This window comes from Gymnogyps californianus, chromosome 1 (assembly GCF_018139145.2).
Source record: "Gymnogyps californianus isolate 813 chromosome 1, ASM1813914v2, whole genome shotgun sequence".
NCBI lineage: Eukaryota > Metazoa > Chordata > Aves > Accipitriformes > Cathartidae > Gymnogyps > Gymnogyps californianus.
Window position 1 is genome coordinate 15,015,138 of NC_059471.1, and position 22,784 is coordinate 15,037,921.

At 37.6% G+C, this 22,784-nt stretch overlaps 1 protein-coding gene across 1 annotated transcript; it reads left to right on the forward strand.

Annotated features, from left to right (window-relative positions):
• The first annotated feature begins 587 nt into the window (after positions 1-587).
• CFAP300 (cilia and flagella associated protein 300) lies at positions 588-22,098 on the forward strand. Its single transcript, XM_050914715.1, has 7 exons — positions 588-697; positions 1,188-1,269; positions 2,933-3,005; positions 8,738-8,904; positions 11,124-11,296; positions 17,455-17,521; positions 21,921-22,098. The coding sequence occupies exons 1-7, from the start codon at positions 588-590 to the stop codon at positions 22,050-22,052; spliced, it is 804 nt and encodes a 267-aa protein (XP_050770672.1). The 3' UTR covers positions 22,053-22,098.
• Positions 22,099-22,784: the final 686 nt, after the last annotated feature.

Genomic DNA, 22,784 nt, shown 5'->3' on the forward strand with positions numbered 1-22,784 from the left:
GGCAGGAAATTCCCCAAATTTTGCAAGGTGTCTCTTGCTTTACTGGACTTTTAAAAATAACTTCCTTAAGTAACGACGTACTTTCCTTAAATTTTCCACTGGGAAGAGCTTGAAAGCACGGCCTCACTTCTCCCAAATGGCTCAACACCCTGGGAAGCAAGAAGCAGCCTTGATTCATTAGAGCTTCATAATTCATAACTTTGCGCTTTTCATTATTTGTTTTGGCATTACGTTATTGGGGGTGGCATTGATTAAGCCAGCAACGGTAGTCCCTGCCTTTGCCTGCTGGCCTGCTAGGCTCTCTTTTGGCAAGCCTGAGTTTTCCCGGTGCAGAGACAGGAGCAGAGGGGAGGGGGGAGAAGACTGATGTTTAATTAGGGGATTTCATAGGTAAAAATCAAAGAAATCCTGTCAGAAGGGGGACAGCCGTGTCGTGCGCCCCCGCGGGGAAGGGGTGAGCGACGGCCCCATCGGGCGCGGAACGCTTGTGAGAGGGGCCGAGCGCCGCGGCGGGAGCGCGCCGGCAGAGCACCGCCTGCGCGGGGCTGTTTCCACGGCAACCGTCGAGCCGCCGCCGGCGCTGGAAGATGTCCGCCGGGGATCGGCGCTGCCCCGCGGGCTTCGTTTTCCGCTCCCTGCCCCAGAAAGCTTTCCCCTGCCTGGAGGACAGGGACATCCGGGACCGACTCCTCAAATGGTGGGAGGGGGAAAGCCCGCTGCGAGAGGCGCCTCGCTGGGGGTGGCGGGGAGCGATGAGAGGCGGGTGGGAGGGAGGGGAAAGGGCGGGCGGTGCTGAGGGCTGGGGCCGTCACCGCGCCCTCAGGGCTCCCGCTCTGAAGTGCCGGTGGGTCCGTGTCTCTCCCCCCGCCCCCGCCCACTTGGAAGTCTCCTCAGTGTTTTTCAGGCACGTAAAACGCTTGTTCTGAGGAGCAAGGCGTTTATCCTTGTTTTCCAGAGTTAGGCAAGATGTATTTCAGCTTCTCAGCGTTGCTCTGATGCTGCTTGAGCAGCGGTTGTGCTTCCCCCACCCCTCCAAGGGGTTATAAGTGAGAATGAGAAAAAGAAAAAGAAAAAAAGTATAATTATTGGTCAGAATAGGACTTTATGTAGTGTACCTAGGCAAATTTGCAGAGTGAATAAGTACCTAGTATGTCTGCAGAATATTTAATCTCATTTTTCCATTTCAGGTCCATGCAAGGCAGGATCACAGCACAAGCGTTCAGTTTTGACCAGCAGTTTAAGCCCTATCAAAAGGATGAATTTGTTATGGTAGTTCTAAGTCCTTTATATTTTAAGTTGACTTTTTTCCATGAAATTATAGCTATTGGAAAACTGCATAATGTCAAACATTGTAGCAGTGTTAGCACGCTATTTGCCTTCTTAGTCTTCTTGAAAGTAGGTGATTTAGGTGTGGTGCTCAAGTCTTACTTTGTGGGTTAACTGTATTGTCCAGTAAAAATATTTCAGTTTGTACTAATGTTACCCTGTTTTAAGAGGGAACAATTTAGTCATTCAAGATTCCCAAGAATGGGAATCTGAACTGGATGTTGATCTTGGCCACTGCATTTAATGTTGGGAAGTCCACCCAGGGGGAGACTTTAAACGCTGTACATGCAGTTGGTACCCTTGCTCACAGCTATTACTGCTTTGTCACAGTAAATATACCGTGCAATTAGACATGCATATGCACCATGTATCTGAAAATACAAGATTTTAAAATTTATTGGATACCATTGCTTTATACTGGAATTTGGAGTTCTCAGCTTTTTGAGACTCAAGTCTCTTGCTGATTTTGTGTCCTCCACTTTTGTTGTCTGCAAAGTCAAATCTGTTCATCTATTTGCAGACAGAAAAAAATAATAATCTGTGGTTTTAAAAACAGTGTGTTTTTTATGTCTGTTGTTTTAAAAACAACTCTTTGATTTGTTGTATGTCTACTTTATATTGTTATCCTGGATAAAGAATTCAGCCTCTTTGTATTTTAAAGAAATTCACGCAGAAATACACCAATATTTCGTCTCCCACTGATGAATATTTCAAATGATTGAAGTTTACAAAATATGCATTTACCCTCTCAATGCTTGTCTCTTTTGAATTAAAAATGTAAAAATATCACTATGAAGTGATGAACTCTGAGGAGCTGTGAATTAATTGAGAACAAAGGGACCATTGCATTATATAGTCTGATCTCTCTGTATCCCAGAGAGGTAGTAAAGAGATTTGGTGATACAGAGACTGAAAAATCCATCATTTTCTTAGCAGCTTCTTCAATGATTATTCACTCTGCTTGTATGCATATACATAAGTGTGGGTTTTCTTAATTGGCTTATCTATCATTTAAACTTGTCAGCTAACAACATTACTATGCATGTCTCCTTTTTTTAATTGATAAATCAATAAGTTTGAATACTTCAATGTTACTGTGGAACATCTTCTCCATCCCTTCAATAACTTACGGATTTCTTCTGTATCTGTTTAATAATTTTTGTGTGTATCTACACTTCTCCAAGCTTCAAGTTTATCTACAAAATGTAAATTTTACAATCATACTTAGCATTTCATTTTTTACTTCAACAACATTGCATGCAGAGATAGAATTGTTTCATCTCTTCTTCCATTTTCTGTACCTCCAAGGATTGCATAGAATCTTTTTGTGTGCTCTTGGACTAAAAGTGCTTTACTGTAAAACCTTAATACTGCATATATAAATATGTACATGAAGATATCCTGAAAATATAAAAGACAATGGTTACACAAAGTTACAAAAACATATATTTGGTGGTGTGATATTTAGTATCCAAACTGTAAGATGATACAGAATCTACTTACTAATTGGATCCTTATAATTTGCTTTGAAAGTATCCAAGGCACTATAAATGATGATTTTATGTTTCATTTCATTAACTTGCATTCTCTTATTTGAATACTATAGGCATTTTTTAATGATCAAAACGTGAACTCCAGTTTAAAGTTGCTCTCAGCTTCAGGACAATGGACTACATTGGGTAAATTTAGAATAAATTAATCTTAAATACAAAAGTCTGTGTTGTAACTATTTTCCTCTAATTTACCATTTTGTAATAACGACAGTTCATATATGTGTATCTTCACCTGGTTGAAATATCTTAAAGAATGCCTTCTTTTACTAAATAATAAGAAAAGATTCTTACCTAGTTTGTTACTAAATTGCCACATTTTTTCCTTGACTCCTGCATCAGTCCATAAACCAAGCTACTAGAATTGGTTTTAAATACTCTGTGACATCCAGTTGACCTGATCATGTATCCAGACATAATCGACTGCATTAACTGTGGAATTACAGTACTACCTTATTCAGATAATATTTGGAGAAAGACACTCTTCTACAGATACAACCACCTTACTTAGGACAGATCTGAGATTATTGCTCTGTTACAAATTAAAGTTGAGAGAGCAGAAGGTTAGATAGAGCACACGCCCAAGCTTGTGTAAATATGCTTATCTGCACAACAAAAGTGATCTAGGCGCAGAAAGAGAGCCATGTGATAGGTTGCTCTAGTTGCAATCATGGCATAAGGTTGACTTCTAGTTTGTTGCCATATCGTTAACTGCTTATAACACTTGATTATGTCTGTAGATGGAAATGAGACACTAAAGGGGAATGGCCAAAAGCAAACAGCACATGATTTTATGGCACCACTTTGAAATTGTATTTTTGATTATGTAAATGACACACAAAATTTCATGGAAATTGTATGTGATAATGTAATGGGATTTTATGCATAATATGAACTCTGATATTGCCAAAGTGATTTTCCTTAATAGGAATATTTTAAAAGGGGGTAATGCGAAGTCCTCAGGTCTTTTGGTTTGTCTGCAAATACTTTACTGTGTGTAAATATTTAATGGAGCTTTGGGAATTTTCTAACTTTTCCGTTTCAACTCTCTGGAATTGGCATAGGTTTTCCCCACTATATACAATGACACTAGACATTGCCACCTTTTTGTCAGCAAAATCCATTTTCCAAACACTGTATCCGGCTGTTAAAACAATTGAAATATATAAGATGCAAAAAATATCTCAAGTTCCCCTTCAGGTACCTCTTTTTCACTCTGGCAAGCAAAAAGAAAATAAATATATTTCAAACCATGGGTAAACCTTTTCCTGCTTTAGGCAAGAATTTTTTTAGGCTATCTGTCTAGCCTGTGACTTGCCAGTCCCTGTAGTGAAGGTCAGTAGGTTACATACCTCGTGTTAAGAGCGGAGGGTCACTTGCCAACTATCCCAGCTTAAGTCCTGATTCTGTTCAATCTTCCTCAGCACAGCAGTAATGCATTTTGTTCTGAGGACTGGAAGGGTTCCCTTTCTAAATCCTGAACAGCTGGTATACCCCATTTGCTCTCAAAATTTCATCTTCCCATTCTTTGCCTATTTTTGGTGAGGAATGTTGGCACATTTTTCTGTACTTAGTCTTCATGTGCATTTTTTGAAAATATAGTAAGAACTAGCTTTGAGTGGGAGAAGGTAAAAAATAATCTTCTAGTATTTTCTTCTTCAGACATGCCGATATATTAATCCAGATATACCATTTACTTATCACTGTGGAGTAATACTTTTAAAAACAAGTTCCTGTTCTTGAAAGAAAATACTGGAAATGGGCTTATTTTGCTTTTTAGAAAATCGGAAGAAAATTACATAATCTAGGTTGATTCAAATACTGTATTTATTCTCTTGCAAACAAAAATGTTAGGGTTTTTTTGCAGGGGGGAGATATTTTGGATGCATAATATAAGTGGGGTTTAGATAGGTTCTTAGAAACCTCCCTTCTCCTCCCCACCATGAGCTTGGGCAGAAAGTATTTATGGACCCACAGAAAGATGTCAGCATTATATAAAACAGGAATATAATATGACTTTACGAGAGTTTGTTTTCATAATCCTTTTGTCTTTTTCCAGGCTGTGGTCCCCTTTTACCTTCTCACTAAGAATTTATTTTTCTTTTTAATTTAGTGGGCGTGGTTTCACTTTCATATTTATCTCTGCCTCTTCTCTGTTACTTGTCTATCTCCTTTTCCTAAAATCTGTTTCTAAAAGTTCTTTATTACTGGTTTTTTCCTGTGTCTAATCTAATTTTTTTCTTCTCTTGACTGCTTTTCATCCTCACCTTAATATTATCAGACTGTAATATCCTCAGTCTCCATCTGTTAGATCAAAAGGTGGCATAAAACGTGGGGTCCCCAAGGAATGCAACATGTACCTCTCTTCTCAATCTCCCACGTGTTGGGATTCCTGGTAGAATCCCACAATAGTACATTGTCTCAAGGACTCCAGCTTTAACCTTACTTGAAATATAACATTTTAGGTAAACAATACACAAGGCTATTCTCTAGCTTCATCTGATCAGACAGATACTTAATTACCTATTCTCACACAACACTTTTTTGGCTGTTATAGTAGGGATATTTTTTCCCTGCTTCCTGGCTGCATGGCAGAGTACCTGATAGTTCTGTCATGTACTTTAAGCCCCCCCTTCATCTGTTACTCTCATATTTCTAAAATAGAAGCACCAAAAGGAACAAATTTGATGCATACCAACTTAAGTCTTGAGTCTTGTATTTTTAAATAGCTGCAATGAAAACTAAACAGTAGTTTTTCCTTGGACACATTACTGGCCTTGCACCTGTCAGCAGTCTTGGGGAGGCAGGACTGTATCTGTTTAAGCTCAATTAACACTTGAAAAGTTATCTTCAAAGGGATAGGATTACTGTCTTTTTGTGTAAATAAAAATTTAGTATTTGCTAAGAAAGATTCTTGAGTCGCCATATGTACTTGAAGCTCTAACGATTGCTGTCTTTGGAATGGGGTTTTAAAATCAGGAAGGTAATCTTAAATCAGCAATTTTTTAGACTACTGTTACAGGTTATCATTTGCAAAAATTTTAGATGTCATTTGAACCTATAAATCATCAACCTGCACCTTTTACTTTTGAAATACCATCTTTTTAGTACAGAGCACTGAACTTGCATTATGTATGTTCTATATAAACTGTTTTGTAAATAGTAAGTTGCAAACTGTTTCCCTGAGGTAAAAATTTTTCGTAAACTTTGGAGGAATTCTAAATATACCTAGTCTGGGGTTTGTCTGCCCCGTACTAGATATGCAACGTGTTCGTTTAAAAATATATTGGCAGCACTTTATAGATATTCCAGAGCTAGCTGTTATAAGAAGCTTAATCTGCTTCAGTATTTCTCAGCTGTTTGTTTTCCACTTGCAGAGTTGTCAAGTCATTTCTTCTTCCTATTTTATTGCTCACTTTTACAGTGTTATTAAAACTGGTCACTCTTTTCCAGGAAATTCTGAATCTCCAATTTCAAATCTCACCTCTCAAATGGCGAATAGGAGCTTCCAGTATATTTAAACTTTTCCATTTATAGTTTGTTTTTCTGAACTACTGAATAGATTACAAAGCTCTTGTTTTTGTTTTCCTGAAGAAAGTTTTCATAAAATCTTGTTTCAGAGCAGAAGTGTGTCTCCTTTCCTGCCCCTCCCCCAATTAAATCCTAACAATTCGAAGGCCTATAAATAGCTCAATTTCTTACACTTTGAGTTCAATAACTGGGAAAATATAAGATGTCTCTTTTTTCTCAAGTCATTTAACATCTGATTTTTATTAGTCTTGACTCAGTTTTGATTCATAGGTCCTTACAAAATAATTTCTATGTTAGAGGCTGATTTAGCTCTTATTGAATCTCTTATAAAATAAAAATTCTATCCCTGTGAAAGGAAGCTGGAGAATTAGAAGTTAGAAGAGTCTAGAGGTGAGGTGGTGGGAGGAAGCATGAATAAATAAATAAATAAATAAAAATCAGTTTGGTTTTTTTCTTAGGTTGTGAGACTTTAAGTCATGTTTTTTCTGACTTGTAATTTTGGTTACATAATTTGATTATTTTTTGATAGTCATTATGTGGACAGGTAGGAGAATGTCCTAAACCTTTCTTCTTTAATAAAAGGTACCCTTTTTCATAACTATATCCGTAGCTGTGAAGCCAAGCAATTAAATGCCGAGCTTTTCTCTATAGCTGATTTTCTTTACATCACATTGGCCCAATAAAATAATAATAAAATTTCATGCCAGTATTTTTAGCTTAAGTAGACATATTTTCAAGCCATCAACTTGTAAATTCTCTTTAATTTTTTTCTTAGTGTTGATCAGGTAGATGGTACAGTTTGCCTGGGTTTAGATACCAAAATGCCAGTCCTGCTTAACCTATGAATAAATAAGCTCCATGTAATAATATATGGGAGAAATCCCAAGGACTTTTTGGAAGTGTGGGGGCAAGAGAAATTTTAGGTTATGGTACACTTGCAAAGATTAGGATCAGGATGAAAATAGGTGCTCTTGGAAGCATCATGGTTCATACATCCCTTTTTGGCATGTTTCTGTTCCTAAAATATTGTCATCTAGAGTGAAATTTGGACATTTCCTAAATACTAGTCTTTAGTGATCCTTTAGGTCAATTTGTCAGGACACTACTTAATTTTATCTTTAATTGTATGGTCAAAAGCCTTTTGATATTGTGATGTTGTTGACCAGTCTCCTATCAAGGGAACCTACAGAGGAGAAAAGATAAGAGTAAACTCATGGAAAGGTGGAATGCTGCGAATATTATCTCTGCTGAGACGCATTGCCTTTGTGTTGCATGCTAACTTGTGCTCATGCTCACTCGTGCTCTCCTCCCCTCTCCTCTTTAGAAGCACTTTGAAGGGTGTTCAGGGGGACTTGGAGATGAGTAGAGAATATGTTCTAACATTTGGTCTGAATACCGGGACCATAGAGAGCAGATGGAACTGGACTGAGTCCAAAGCTTCTTCAACATGGAGTCTAATGCTATTTGAGATGCCATAAGTTATCCAACACTACGCATACAGATTTGTAGATGTAACACTGTATATAGAGAAGATATGTGCCCTTATGGACTGATACCTCATTAAGGAAAATACTGTAGGACATCTCAAATGGCGCTAGATGTCTATGAGCAATAGGATCAAGCCTTGGATGACTTGCAAGCACAGAAAACAGAAAAATTATAGAAAAATGTACTCTGCACTTAATGATTACAGAGATAATACTCCAGATTCATACAGGAAGTACTGGTAGTACCTTTTTCGTCTTCTGAAATAGCTGGTTAATAAAGCTTACAGTAGCTACAAAATAACTTTTCAAAATGTTCAGATATAATACATAACAAACCAAAAATTAGTCAGGGCTATGTTCATTTTGGTTTTTACTTTGTGGGGTGCTGTTAGCAGTATTGACTTCCGTACTTCATCACGCCAAATTTGGTATTTGTCCTCAGATTCTTGAAGGCTTAAGCTGTGGAATATGATTTTCTAAGGGTGTGATCTAATGTGATGTTGAGTTCACATGGTGGTTCATCTATGACTTGTTTTGGTTGATAGTATTACCAACAGGGGGAACAGACACATGAGCCTTAATGGAAGGCAGCATTCGGATGAATTTAATGTTTTCCTTACGCTTGTTTCTTTCTTAGCTTTCTTTGTTTTTTGAGGGACTGTGTGATTGAGTCATACATACTGTATTTTTTTTAAAGAATATGCCACACACAACCATTTAGAGAAGTTGATTATTTCCACACTGTATCAAATTACGAATTACTGTAAAACCATTAGTACATGGAAATTCTCCTATTTTATTTATTGCAAGAGACTTGGAGTGAAGCCTTCCTATATATTCCAGGTTCCAAAGTGACAAAAGTTGAAGCAACAGTGGTGCCCTGTACACAGATTTCCATGTCATTTTTTGATCGGCTATACTCTGAAGGAGTTGTTAGAGAAACTGGAGATATTGTGAAATGTTATGATGACTATTACAATGATATTCTCATCTCTGATGAATTAAGGAAGGTCAGTATAGCAATGAATAATTATAATTTTTCATACTCTATTAGGTACCGTAAGGACACATTTTTCAGTTTGGTTTTTTTTTCTGACAATACATACTTTCCCTGGTAAAAATGGGCGTTGATAGCCATGTGATAGAAATGACCGAGGCACTGCAGTGCCTGAATGTGTGAAAGCAATGGCTGTTTTCCAGGTGGGCCCTCTTTCCTTTTTAGGTGGGAGAAAAAGGCAAAACCTTCTTCTACCCACCCTTGTCTCAAGTAGTCAGTGCTTGGGGGGGGTGAGGGGGGGAAATGCAGCTACTCATTTGCCTAGGAGGGGAAAACAAGTGGTGCCAATGGAAAGGTCCCAAGATACTCAAAGCTGTGGGTTCACCCAGCCTTCCAGGTAGTTGATGAAATTGAATGTACTCAATAGCTACATCCTGAAGTATTCCTGGCCAGGAATGCTGACCATATCATATGTGAAGGCATTTAAGGAAAGTCATCTTCATGTATTTTCACTGAAACAAAGGAGAGGAAACTATGGAAAGGGAAATTATTTTTCGGTGTAACACTGGAAAAGGACTAAATATAACTCCTGAACAGGCCTGCAAGGTAAAAACTGTTTGTTATACTCCAGTGGAGGTGTCAGAGAGCAGATTATTCTGAAAAAGAATCTCTCTAACAGTGGAACCTTCTTAATCAACATATGTCTTCACTGGAAGTATTTCTTTTGCCTTCATAAGCTAAAACTTTTTTTTTACTTTTATGTTTGTTTAGCATTAGCAAAGTATAGCGTGGGAGAACTGGATTTTGCTCTTCCTTGTATATATAATCAACATAAGTACTTAATAATTATAGAGTTGCACTTATTTGCACTTGGCAAATCCTTTGAAGGCAATGTATTTGAACCAGTGACACTGGTTACAGGATGTGGCCTGAAATACTGGTCTGTCTTGTAAAGTTCTGGGAAAAGGAGAGAACTCAAGCTCATGTTTGAATTTCAGATGTGGTTTGTAGCCTAGCAGTTCAAAATACTATGTATTTATTTATAAGTTGGGTATGTGTGAAATGTTTTCTGAAAATTAAGTATATTGGATGCAGGAAAGTTAGAGGCAACATTTAAAATAAGAAATCATTGGAGTTTCAGTCTCTTTCCATTTTCCTTCCCTTGGAAGGGATGTGTGTGTCTGCATTTGCAAGTTGAAGGATTCACATTTGTTTGAAATGAACGTGATTCCTACTTGTAAGACCTAAGATGGCAGAAAGAATTAAGAGTCAAAATCTTCCAGGAACGACGTCAAAACTTCAGATTAGTCAGCGCCCTAGGACGGTAGACTGTAGGGGGCAGCAAACTGTCTATCTCCTGGCATCAGAGGGTGGCCCTCAGCTGCAAAACTCCATGTGTCTTTCCTATCTGCCACGTCTTCTCTTCCTTCCCTGACCCCTTTTTACTCAGGCTGTGTAATGATGTTGTAAAGAGGTCCAGAGAGCAGTAAGCTAATGTCTAGCTTTGACCAGTTTGCCTGGGTTAGCATCTGCAGTTTGGCTGATGTGACTCAAATGTCTTGTAGCCATACTGAGTTACAATTCCTGTCCACCCTTACAGTGTGCAGTGTTGGGACTAATGTAGCAAGTCCTCTGTGTTCACATAATATTGCAGCAAAAAGCAGGTGAGACGCATGGAGGCAGCTGCATAGCATGTCTGGTTTTTCCAGGCTAGAGATAAAGGCTCACTAGAGTCTGCAGTAAAGAATGATGTGAGTTTGAGTGATCTCCTCTGGGAGATCCTTGGGATTCCTTTACAAATGTGAGATAACCATGTAAACTTAGAGTAAAAAAGCAAACGTAGGTAAAGGTACCAAAGATGAACTAATTGGCAGTGATCGACATACCAAATATAGCTAGATTTATTTTCAGATTATTGATTGTTTCATTAGCATGATGAGCAATTAACCAGTGAATAACAAGACTCTTGAAAAATCTCCCCTTGTGTCTTGTGGGCACAAATCTGACAGTGATTCTGCTTTATATTGTATCTATAAATTTTGAACATAATTGCATCATTGGAAGAAGGATTTAGGGTGAAGTACTTATTTATTTCCATCCCTAGTTCCTCTATTTTATATGGACATAAACTCCATGTGACATACAGCAAAGTAGTTGCATTGTTTATAAACTTAATCTCAAATAAGAAATTTTCATCTATTTGACTTCTTTGTTATTTTCTTGTTCCACAAGGTCTTGCTTCTGGAAGATTCAGACCGTTATGACTTATTCAGTCAATTGGATCGCGAGGAATTTCTGTTCTGTCTTTTTAAGCATCTTTGCATTGGAGGAACTCTTTGCCAGTTTGAAGATGTAGTTGGTCCATACTTAGAAACTACAAAAGCTTTATATAAAGACTTGGTGAGGTAAGTGTTTTCTGTTTTATACAATTGTATATGTATGTGCTGTGCACCGATACTTTGTGTCGATTTGTGTAAATTTATTGTGCATTACTGCTTCAAAAATGGGGCTGTTATTTAATCAATTTGCAAGCTTATTTTTCTTCAATATCAAAATACCGTGTAACAATGGTAGTAGTTCAATGGCAAATTATATGCAATTTTAATGGCATCTGTCCCACATAAAAACTTTTTTTATATTACATATATGGACATTGATGTTTTATAATTCACTCCCATTTTAAAGATTTTTGTTTCTGTAATTGTCTACTGAAAACATGGCATGGCACTGGAACCAGATTGTGTTCCCACTGCCATTGATAAAATATCAACAATTAAGTCTTGGATGTGTAGTCTTGGACTACTTTCAAGCTGCTTTTGGCTTAGGATTTAAAAATTGAAATACTTTAGTTGAAATTTTTGGTTCTGTATGTATTTTATTCCAGCTGATTATTATTTTTTTAAAATACAGTTGGATTTTGGCATTCTTAATCCCACAAATACACTTCTCGCAGCGTAAAGCTAAGGGTGATAGAGTCTGGCTGTTGACATGACACAGTGGACTTACACACATTTTTTGCCAGGTCTGGTGTATGGAATTGTTTGGAATTTTATGTATTTTTTTTTCTTGAGAATAGAGGTGATTGATCAGAGGTTCAAATTCAGAAAAAAAGGCAATTTTTTGCCCTGTTTTGATATATCCATATGCTGACTTCTCCAATTGACAAAATTTCTTATTTCCTGGTTAGTGGGAAATGGAATGTATTTATCATTTATGCAAAGACTCATCCTAGCTAAGCTAATGGGAATATGAAGATCGTCAATGATATTACTAAAATTTTATATTATATTATACTTTGCCACTCATAAAAGTATTTGTGGGATAGTATGAAGAACAATATGAACCTGAACAATGGAAAACAATTGCAGACCTCTGAAATGAGAGGTAGTACAAGAGCTCTGATCATGTGGATACTAAGTAATGCACTACAATGTACACTGCAAAGGCTTCAAATTGCTTAAAGTAGGAACTGATATTTTTCTTCCTTCTCAACTCTGTTTGGAATGGTGTGATGACCAATTGTTATTTAATCTCCTATTTTAAGATTATACACAAGCATATTAGGAAAAAAAACGTGTAAGATGTATTTGCCATTAAGTCTGTTCTTAAAATATCTTTGGATAAACTTAAGAGTAAAATTTATATGTCTGAACAAAGATACAGTGAAAGGATTAGACCCAGTGATTCTTAATCACCTGAATATTTCATTACTTCTGTAGCACTTGTGTATAGATTGCTGTATCCAAACAAAATATTTAAACCAAAATATTTGGCTGGGTTTTGGAATTTTTTGTAATACTTAACCAAAGAAGCTTACAAATCTTTAATAACTTACAAGAAGCTTTCAGATTTTCTAATGATCAGTACTTTTCAGGGTGCAAGTTAATTTAGTCACGTGCTGTTTCCCAGCGTCATCTAAAATAAATGATTAAAGTAGCAGTAGAATAGTTGATACTTTTAGAGAAACCACTGAAACAGAGAAATTGAGCATTATCAATATTCCAAGAAGATTTTTTAGAAAAAATGAACTTAGATTGCTGCATGTGTTAATTTGAATACTGTGATTAGTCACCAGAGCTTTCTTATTAGTGTGATTAGTTTTGATATTTTCATATCATACATAGATGGAAATCAAGTGGGTTCTTCAGAAATACAGAATATGTCATAAAAGGATCCATCAGTGCTTCAGCTCTACCCTCCCTTTTCTTTTAAATCATTCACTCTGCACTTGAAACAAGCTGTTTGTTACTCTAATCCTTGGTGTTAGTTGACTCTGCATTGACTACAGCTGTTTCTGCTCTTGCATTGTTGAATTGACCTAGGACAAAGCACAAATCCAATCAGTTCCTTCACTTTATTGTTTCCCTTTGCTGTTGAGTTGTTTTCTCCTAAACACGTTCAAGTTTTGTTCTAAGCCACCCCTTTTCTTTACCTTGCTATCTCCTTAAACCTCTTCCCCTTCTTTTTCCTTTTCCTGCTGTAAAATTCAATAAGGATGTCAAGTAGTTCTTGTTACTTAAAAAATAAAAGCATCTGCCAAAATCTTCCCCACAATTTCATCCTGCTTTCAAGGTTTGCTTTTTCTATACCCTCAACCTGCTCCCTGTTGGCCCTTTGTACAATATCAGGAGAAAACCTTTCAAGCTCCATTCCTCTGTTTTTTGGTGTTTGTTTTGTTTTGTTTTTTTTTCCAGTTGGCAGCTTGCTTTCTATCTTCCAAAATTTTGAAGTACATCTACTGGGTTCATGTGACATAACTGATGTTCAATATTTATCTACCATGTGTGTCTCCATTTCTGTGCCTGTAAATGTCTGCTGGTTTCTCACTGCCAGTGGAGCTGGCGTTAACACTGACTAGCAGTTGAAAAAGAAACTCACAATTTAACTAAATCTTTTTTCTTGCTCCTTTGATATTAAGTTCTCTGTCGCTTTTGATCTTGACATTTCAGCCTTTCCCTCCCCATTCACAATCATCATTGTCTCCTGCTTTGTCTCATTTCCCCCTGCCCCCAGTTTATCCAAAATGCTGTTGCTGTTTTGTTACCACCATCTTAAGAGAGAAAAAGCCAGTGAAAGGATAAGCAATGCAGCTCTGAAGAGGGACACTCATGCCACAGTCTTGACTTAATTTCTAACTTCTAGTCCATGCTGTGCACTGTGTTACTTCATTTTTTGCACAAATTACACCAGAAAATAAAGCAATGAAAATTAATTTCTTACAGCCTCTTATTTTCAGTAAACAATTGCTAATGACAGTAGTGGTCTCTTAAATTCTGTTTACCAAACGGTTCACCTTCAAATTCCTGTTGAATACCAACTATTCTTTAAATTCTTCTTTTCTAGACTGCTATCCTCCATCTGGTTTCTTTTCATCTTGGATTGCAGTCACATTGGATACGTTTTAGTCTTTGTAAAGTGATATTAAAAACTTTTCGTAGTATTAAAAAATTCTGTAAACTGTACTCTTAAGCTTTAATTTTTATGTCTTGAGGGCTCAGAAGGCTTAGTGAAAAACAAATGGATGGTACAATAATTATTAGCTGTTAGCTGATGTGCATTGAAAAATTAGCCCCCCCAGATGAACTCAGTCTAATCATGATATGCTTATAGAGGTATAAACCACCACTGTTTGGTCCTGGAACAGTTTTTCTTACGGAAAAGAGCCTTGGCATGAAAAGTTCCACAAAAGTGTCTCTAGTGCCTGGAGAGGCAGACCTATTATGAGCTTTTCCCCACTTCTCTTTCTTACAGCCTTTCTTCTGGCCTCTCCTGAGTTCTAACTCCAAGGCACAAGCATTCAAAATAGTGTCAAAAGGTTTGAGATTTCATTTTATTAAAGCATTTCCATGTATATTGCTTTATTATGAGAGAATGCGATAATCTTTTGAAATTAACTGCTCTAGGTATTTTACAAGCACAGCTAGGGACTTCCAAATACAACTATTACATGGCAGACACTTTCTCCTTTGTAAAAAGAGTAATAATTACTTCCTAACGAATTAATGCACAACTTGTCTGTTACTAATCCAGCAGTAATTAGTCTGTGACCAGTTGAATCCATCCAAAATTTTAGCGTTAAGCATCGTATCCTGTGTAACCTAAATAATTTCAAAATCCTTGTTGTAGTATTTTTGGTTTAGTTAAAGAATACATTTACATGACTTTACAAAACTTGTTAATTAAAGTATAATCTATGAATCTTTGTTGATAAATCTTGTCTTCTGTACTTAACCCCTGATTTTGCTGATTTTTGTCTCTCCATGGTGACAGCTGCTGTAGTATCTTGTAGTCATAGTTCTCTTCTCGTTCCTTCTGTGCCATCTCCATGCCCTTTCCCCCATAATGAATGAATTTATGTGAAAGCATTGAGTTGTTCTTTTAACCTTTGGAAAGCCTAATACCATATTGCCAGTAAGGTTAGGATATAAATAGAACCCAAAGTGAATTGAGAGTCAATGAGGAAGTTTGCTCTTCATAAAGAGAGAATAGATGCACATTAAAATGATGAAGGAACTACCATATTCAATGAATAGTTTAGAAGTTAACAATTTGAAAGAACAAAGGGGGTATTAAGACTATTTTTAAGAAAATACTACTCTCTTCAAGAAGACAAGGTAGTTTTTTCTAAAACCTTTTAGGAAAAAAAAAAGAAATAGCAAACGAGCTTGTCAAAGCAACCTCCTGGTTTCTTTCAAGTCAGCACGGGAAGAACCTCATCTGATTTTGGCAGATACTTTGGTTAATTTTTAAGGCAAAATAATGTACTAGAAATAAACACTCAGTCTGAAAAATGACTTACAGGAAGCTAACCACAAGGGGAAAATTTCTCAAGGCAGTGGAATAAATAGGAAGACTTACTCTCTGTCACCCCTTACTTTGGTATCCTAGATATATATAACAAAAGTTAAGAAACCAGAAATGGAAAGCATTATTTTCAGACACAAGAATATGAAGCCAGAGTAACTTAAATAGAACTGTAGCTTTTGGAGGTGGTGATATATGGTAGAAAGTGCTAACCCCACTAACCCTCTATACCTTGTTCTGAAAGTTGTCACTCTTTCAGCAGAGATGGTTAAACAGTTTCTGAACTGCTGCAGTTTACAGCCCGGTATGTTAGCATAAACTGACATCCATGTTAGTTTATCTGAATATGCTGGTCTGTAAACTGCAGTGGTTCAGAAGCTGAGTCATGAACCAGTTGAGCTGTCCCTGCTGGGAAGGCAGTAATCTCTAGAGGGGTGGTAAGGCAGACAACTGGGGTCAGTACCAGTTTCAGCAATGCCGTCTTAATCCACTGTTGACTATATCAACATGTCAGTTGCAACAAAAAATTCTGAGAAAGCCTCGTTACTGACTCACCACAGGAAAGATCAACTTCACAGCATAGGCTTAATTCATACATGACTGTGTCACTACTCTACAGATGAAATCAATTAATCAGAGAGTCAATTTCTTTTATTAGTTGGAGAGATTGAATCAACAAAGGTGATACTGGTTGATTTGAGGTTTGTTTGTTCTTATAAAAAGAAGCTTTCTGAAAGCAGTCGTAATAGGGGACTGCTGTCACAGACAGCTTGGAGCTGGTGCGGTGTACAACTGGGCTGTGTTTCACACACACCCTCTAGCAACTTGGCTATATTGGGACCTTTCCCGGGAACTGAACCTGTTTATGACGAGGCAGGTTTTGAGCTATGCATTTCTTGGAACTGTATAAGTATGGAATTTATAAGGCTCAACTGCTCCACAGTGAGTTAATGTAAATAGGAGTCTGTGAAATTAGATAAATTAATAGAAGTTACATGATCTAATTTATGACAAAATGTAAGCATCACTTAGAGCACACCTGAGGAAAAATGACACGTTTAAAAATACTTAAATTTAAAATATGTTGAGATGCCTGGATGCTTTACAATAATATCTTAGTGTTATTAGTAATTGTGATGGAAGAAATGGCAGTCTTCACAACAAACACAGTCTAGGAATATAAGAATTCAGAACTAATACCATCCTCAGTTGCATAGCTGTCTCTATATACAACATTCCAAAGGAGGAAAAATAAACCTAAACTATAGTTATATATTAATTAAGAATGAGCTAAAGTCTGCATTTCTTCACCAGTACTGCTGCTGCTACTTGTAGTCGGTATTAAGATGCAGTTCACTTTGCAAGTTTTTTTCTCAAAGAATATGTGAAAAGATTTTTACAAAATGTTTAGCTGAATAACTTTTCATAGCTATCAAAATGCAAACTTTATATTGGAGTCATCTAGACCTGGGTAATACTGCTGTGATTTAGTAGCTGAAAACAGTGAAACCAACTCAGATGACTAGATACGTTCAATAGTTTTCATTCAAATGTCATAATATCCACGTTATCGAACAATGGTCAATGTACCTTTTCACAGTCAAGGTGACATGAGTTGAATTTTAACTATTAATTTGAAATTGATCAAATTTGAGTGAGAACAAAGTGCATATGTTAAAAATGTATTTATTAAATGAAGGAATCTAATAATCAGTGCTTACTGTACGTATTAAGTCTGTATTATTCCCCTGTATTTCAGTGTTCAAAAGAATCCTGAAACAAAAGAAATACGTATTATTTCTACAGTCTTCAGAGTGTCTGCATTTGTAAGTATTAATAATTTTTTGGTACAGGATTTTACTGGAAGTAACATGCATAACATGAAAATAATGAATTGACATTTACACAAAGAAAGCATAATATTCCATTTGATAGGGTTATTTTTCCATAGTTGTTGTCATTTTTTATTCATGAACTCTTTCCCTGATCTCATACTGCTTTCTTGTCCTCTTTACTAACTCTTCATCAATAACCACCAACTAAAGTTTTATTTGGTAGCTCACTAAAAATAGGTTTACTGGATTACACTTAAAGTCATAATAGTCATCCAGAAACTAGTTTATGAAAAAAACATATCTTTAGGTCTGAGTAATTCTGGGTTTAGATCTACTTGAGATAGCAGTAAGGATTAAGAATCCACTCTTGACTTTGCATAGTTCTGTTTTTAGAAATGTTGCTAGAGCTTTCTGAATAGATTGTATTGCATCTGGTTCTGTAAAGACTGCAAGGAAGTTTAGTATACTAAAAGGCTGGGGTGGTGAGATGACTGCTAACCTCTTTTCCCCTCCCTTGTCAAGTCTCATTCCTATCTGTTTCTCTTGCAAAATCATACATTTACCATCAAGATAAGTTTGAGAACTGGCTGCATGTTTACTAGATTCAGCATATCTGTCATTTAATTGTTACAGTAGGATGAACTACTCCAAATTCTTCTTGAGTAACCAGAATACGTAATAATTAAATGTCAGATAATGTACCCACTTTCAAAAGAACTAGCTGATGTCATTTCAGACTGCACAAACTTCCCTGTAAGTTGCCAATAGCCCAGTTGCTCATCTGTGGGTCATCATCTTTTAAGGCTTCATAAGACTTTAAGGATTCATAAAAGGCTTTTGAAAGGTTTTTGAAAATAAGCACTTTATGGGTGTATCAAAATTTACCTTTCTACTAGGCTGCAGACTGTAATAAAAATAAAATAAAAAACCAAAACCCTGATAACTTGATGTTCTTCTGTTATCAGTGTTTCCTCCCCATCTCTGAATCAAATGTATTGATGTGAACTTTGCAGCTTTCTATGTTTAGGTAGATGCATGATATTTAAGAGCTCCCCTAAATGTCTTTGCCATACATTAAATATAATCAGTATTAAAAAAAGAGAAAAAAAAAAAAAAGACAAACTTCGGCAACTTTTTGAAAACAAAGAAGTGGATGGACAAAAGAAAATCCAGTGTAAATACAGAGCAGGCTATCCTCCCTGTAGTCTTGGGGGAAAATTGGGCTTTACTGCACATTCTGAAAATTTGTGAGGTGAAGGAGAATTCTGACATTCTGGTTTCCATTAAAGAACATCCTGAAGAATTTTCTCTTAGAATAGAGAAAGGCTTAAACGGGTATGTCTGGATTGTTTGATGCCTATGGGGATCAAAACTCTTTAAACTCTACTTGGACATTACAGGAAGGGCACCTACTGGACCACAAATGTGCTTGTGATGAAAAGTTTCTCAAGGAGATAACTACACTTCTGCAGTAGATTTAGTTTCTGAGTTCATTTGGTAAATAACTGTAGAGTGTGTTGCTATAATCTCCATGTTGAGCTGACAATTTTTAAGCCATGTTTTCTTGGTTTGTATCTGAAAGAAATGGACATACCTTCTTAGCCTGATATAAAAAAAAAAAGCTGTTCTGGTAAAAGTGACTTGAAGAGCAGCTGAGAAGCTAGAAGAACACACATTTTTGCAAGCTGGATTAATAAATGGACAAATAAATACACTTGTATATTTACACAAGTACAAATGGAACCAGGAATTAAGAACTTTATGTAACACCATCCTGACACCATCCCTTCCTTTTTACTTGGTTTTTAAGCTGTGGCTAAGAAGCCCTTGTTTTGGAAACAATATCTTAAAAAGCACACTATTAGAGAGGTAAATATTTCAAAGTATTAAGGTGTAGTTATAAATGTCTGTAGATCTGTTTAGCATCAAGACTCGATACACCTGGGCATCACAAGAGAAATACTTTTAAATCTTGTGACCAAGTACTCTGTTGAACTCCAAATACCCTTGAGAGCTTTGGGGCTTGCATATAATGAAATGTTGTTACAGCTGAAGTATTTGGATGCTAACTGGTATTTTAGAACTTTCTTTACCTGAACCCAAATTATGGCAGTGTTCAGAATCAGTGTAATGCACAGTTTATTCAAAATATATCTAAAAAAAATTTGTTGATTAAATGATGCAGTTTTGAGAGCAGTTCAGCAGTATTTTTATTTCTGTATTATGCTATGCATATGCACTCTTAAATCATCAGCTGATTATCTGTGTTCCTATAAAGAAAAACCAAAATGATCCTACTCTAACATCAGTAAATCAATCATTACACCCCTGCATGTCTGAACCGAAGTCCACACTGCACATGGAATTGGTATGATTCTTAATTCGGGTTCATGCACCCTATTGCTCTAAAAACCAGAGTAAGTCTGTGTAAATTCCAGAGCCTTTATGCGCAAGTATTTTAGGGGTTTTACGACCTCTTTTACTACTTAAAATAAGTTTAAGAACCTTTTTCATTTAATTAGATTATATTTATTATTTTCCTGATACCAGGTTTGGTATATTCTGGAGTTTCTTGAAATGCCTCATCACCAGAACTTAACTCAGTTTTGTTCTTGAGTTGTTGAACAAATTTTTAGTGTGCTAACACTGCCTTTAAACAGTCAAAACCTCAACTGACATTGGTCAGTTCCATAAGGACTGCAGGAGTGGGATCTTCAGTAGCAATGGGAAAACAGTTTAACGAGCAATCACATCTTGATGTTGGTTTTCTCTTGTTTTTTTTTGGTTTCATGCATGAGCTTAGGTTATTTTTGGATCAAACTCCAAAGGCATTATGATGCTGAGTACTGTAAAATCTTAAAGCTTGCTCTCCTTCCTGCAATCGAGAATCCAGTGTTTGATACACATGTATCCCTAAAAAACACCTGAAGAGAGCTATGCATCTTAAAATTGGAGCTACAGAGCTTGCATGCTGCGTTGCTTAAAAATAGAATGCTATTTTTAGCTTGCGACATTTGACTGCCATAGGAAAATGCTGTGAATAAACATTATCAAATCTCTACCTGCCTTAAACAATGCTTTTATGGTGGTGCTTATCTTAATTTAAGATTTATGGTCTTGACTAATCCCCCAAAGGAAGACACTGGAACATACAGTAGGGGGTTCATCCTCTGTGAAATAACAGGAGAGAAATTGGGGTGCCAGTAACAGCTACTGGATAAAATTCAGAAATGGTCCTTGGAGCAGAAATTGGAACCCAGACCTTTTCCTTCTAAGCTGACTGCCTCAACCACTGAGAGAGTTTACAGTTTTCATGTTTCCTTGGTCCAAAAAAAGATGGATTATTGTATGCAAAGGAAGATAGCTTCAACGAAAGAATGTGAGAGATGTGCCTCTAATCTGGAATAGTCTGTAGTTCGGGAGTTTAAAATTTTCCTGGAGAAAATGGACAATATATGCAAGATAGCAATTTCCCTCAGGCAAAAAAGTGGAACAGACCCTACACCTCTTCAACTGTTGTATAAAGGTGTGGGGGAGCAGGAGGAAACTGTTACATGTTTTAAAAGAAAGGCAGCGCCAGCTACATATTTGTTGATCTTTTAAATGTTCAATTACCAGACTGAATGAATAAAAAAAAAATCAACCCTCCAAAAATCCCCCCATCTAGTTTCTGGATCCCTACTGGATTTGAAGCGTGTGTCAAGCTGTGCTGCCCTGTCAACACTGAAGCTTTTATGGACATGGGCAGACGTAGGATGTTAAATTGAAGAGCCCAGTTCTTGCGTTGGTTGTCAGCTGAACATGTTTTTTCAGAATGAGGATTTTGGAGCTAGGTGCCTAGACTCCCTTCAAACCCCTTCTGAGGACTGGCACACAAAATGTTTTCAGTAACAGTTTGAAGTTGTTAGTAAGAGCTGTAACGAGGGTTTTCCTTAAATGCAAACATTGGAAACTGAACAGATGCATTAGCAAATGTTAAGTGAAAAAGAATTACTGATACAACAGCTTTATGTATTAATACAGAGTCCCTGAATTGTTTTGTTTCAAAGGAAACATGATTGGACCGTTGTCTATTTAATCATCTGTATTTTAGGCTCTAATTGTGTAAACACATGCTTACATGTTTAATTTTACATTTTATATTAATATTACATTTACCTCAAGGTTATTGGAACTATTCAGACAGAAGTACTGTGCATTTTGTAGTGTCAGGATCCTCCTGGAGACATAATGCTGCTTAAATAAACTATGGTGTATTTATTCTATTTTGCCATGAAATAAACTGTTACAATTGGAACAAAATGATGCATTTCATTCCGATGTTATGAATTCTCTCATGGGTATCCATCTTGTCACTAATACCGGTTTGGTTTTTTTCACTTCCTCCCAGGATGATAATGGCCTGTGTTACCCTTCAAGCGAAAGCCACGAACAGACTTTTGCCTACTTGATTGTGGATCCCTGCAAGCGACATGTGCACGCTCTGTATCACCGTTTTGGTGGAAGCTTATTTACTAACTAGTTATAAACCTGGCTGTTCTCCAGTTTTATAATGGAGGTGGCCTTCTCCCTGCATGAATTCAGGTAGAAATTGCCTAGTTTTCCTACAAGGAAGGATGTGCTCGATCACCCGCTCTGAACGGCTACACGTTCACGTCGATGTTGCTATGTGGTTAGTGACAAAAGTTTTGTGTAACTTTTCTGTATTTAAAAGGCGTGCTTCTTGAAGCCGTTTTCCCGGCAGTGTTATCCCCCCTTCCCTCACCCGTTTTATCTACTTTCTCTAGACGTCTCGTCCCTTTATGAACCAGCTTTCCAAATCCACGACGCACAAATGCAGGGGGAGGCTCCCAAGCCAGTGAAATCTCTGCGGAATCGGGAGAAAGTGCGTCAGGCGGCCCGGCCCGCGCCGACCGGCCTCCATCCCTGCCCCCATCCCTGCCCCCCACCGCCCCTCACCCCCAGCCCCCGCTTCGTCCCGCGCGGTAACAGCCCCGGGAGCCCGGCGCCGCCCGGGGCGCGGCCGCCCCGCCACCGCCAGGTGAGGCGGGGGCCGAGGGCCGCCAGGCCGGGCCCGGCCTCCTCCTCCCCCGGAGAAGGGCCGGGCCCCACCGCCTCAGCCCCGCGGCTGCCCTCGCCGCGGGAGGGGGCTGGCCGGGGGCGGGGGGGGTGGGGGGTGTCCCGGGCCGATGCCCCCCTCACGCCCCGCGGGCGGGACGCGCGTGGGGGCGCACCCTCTGCCCGGCGGCGGCTC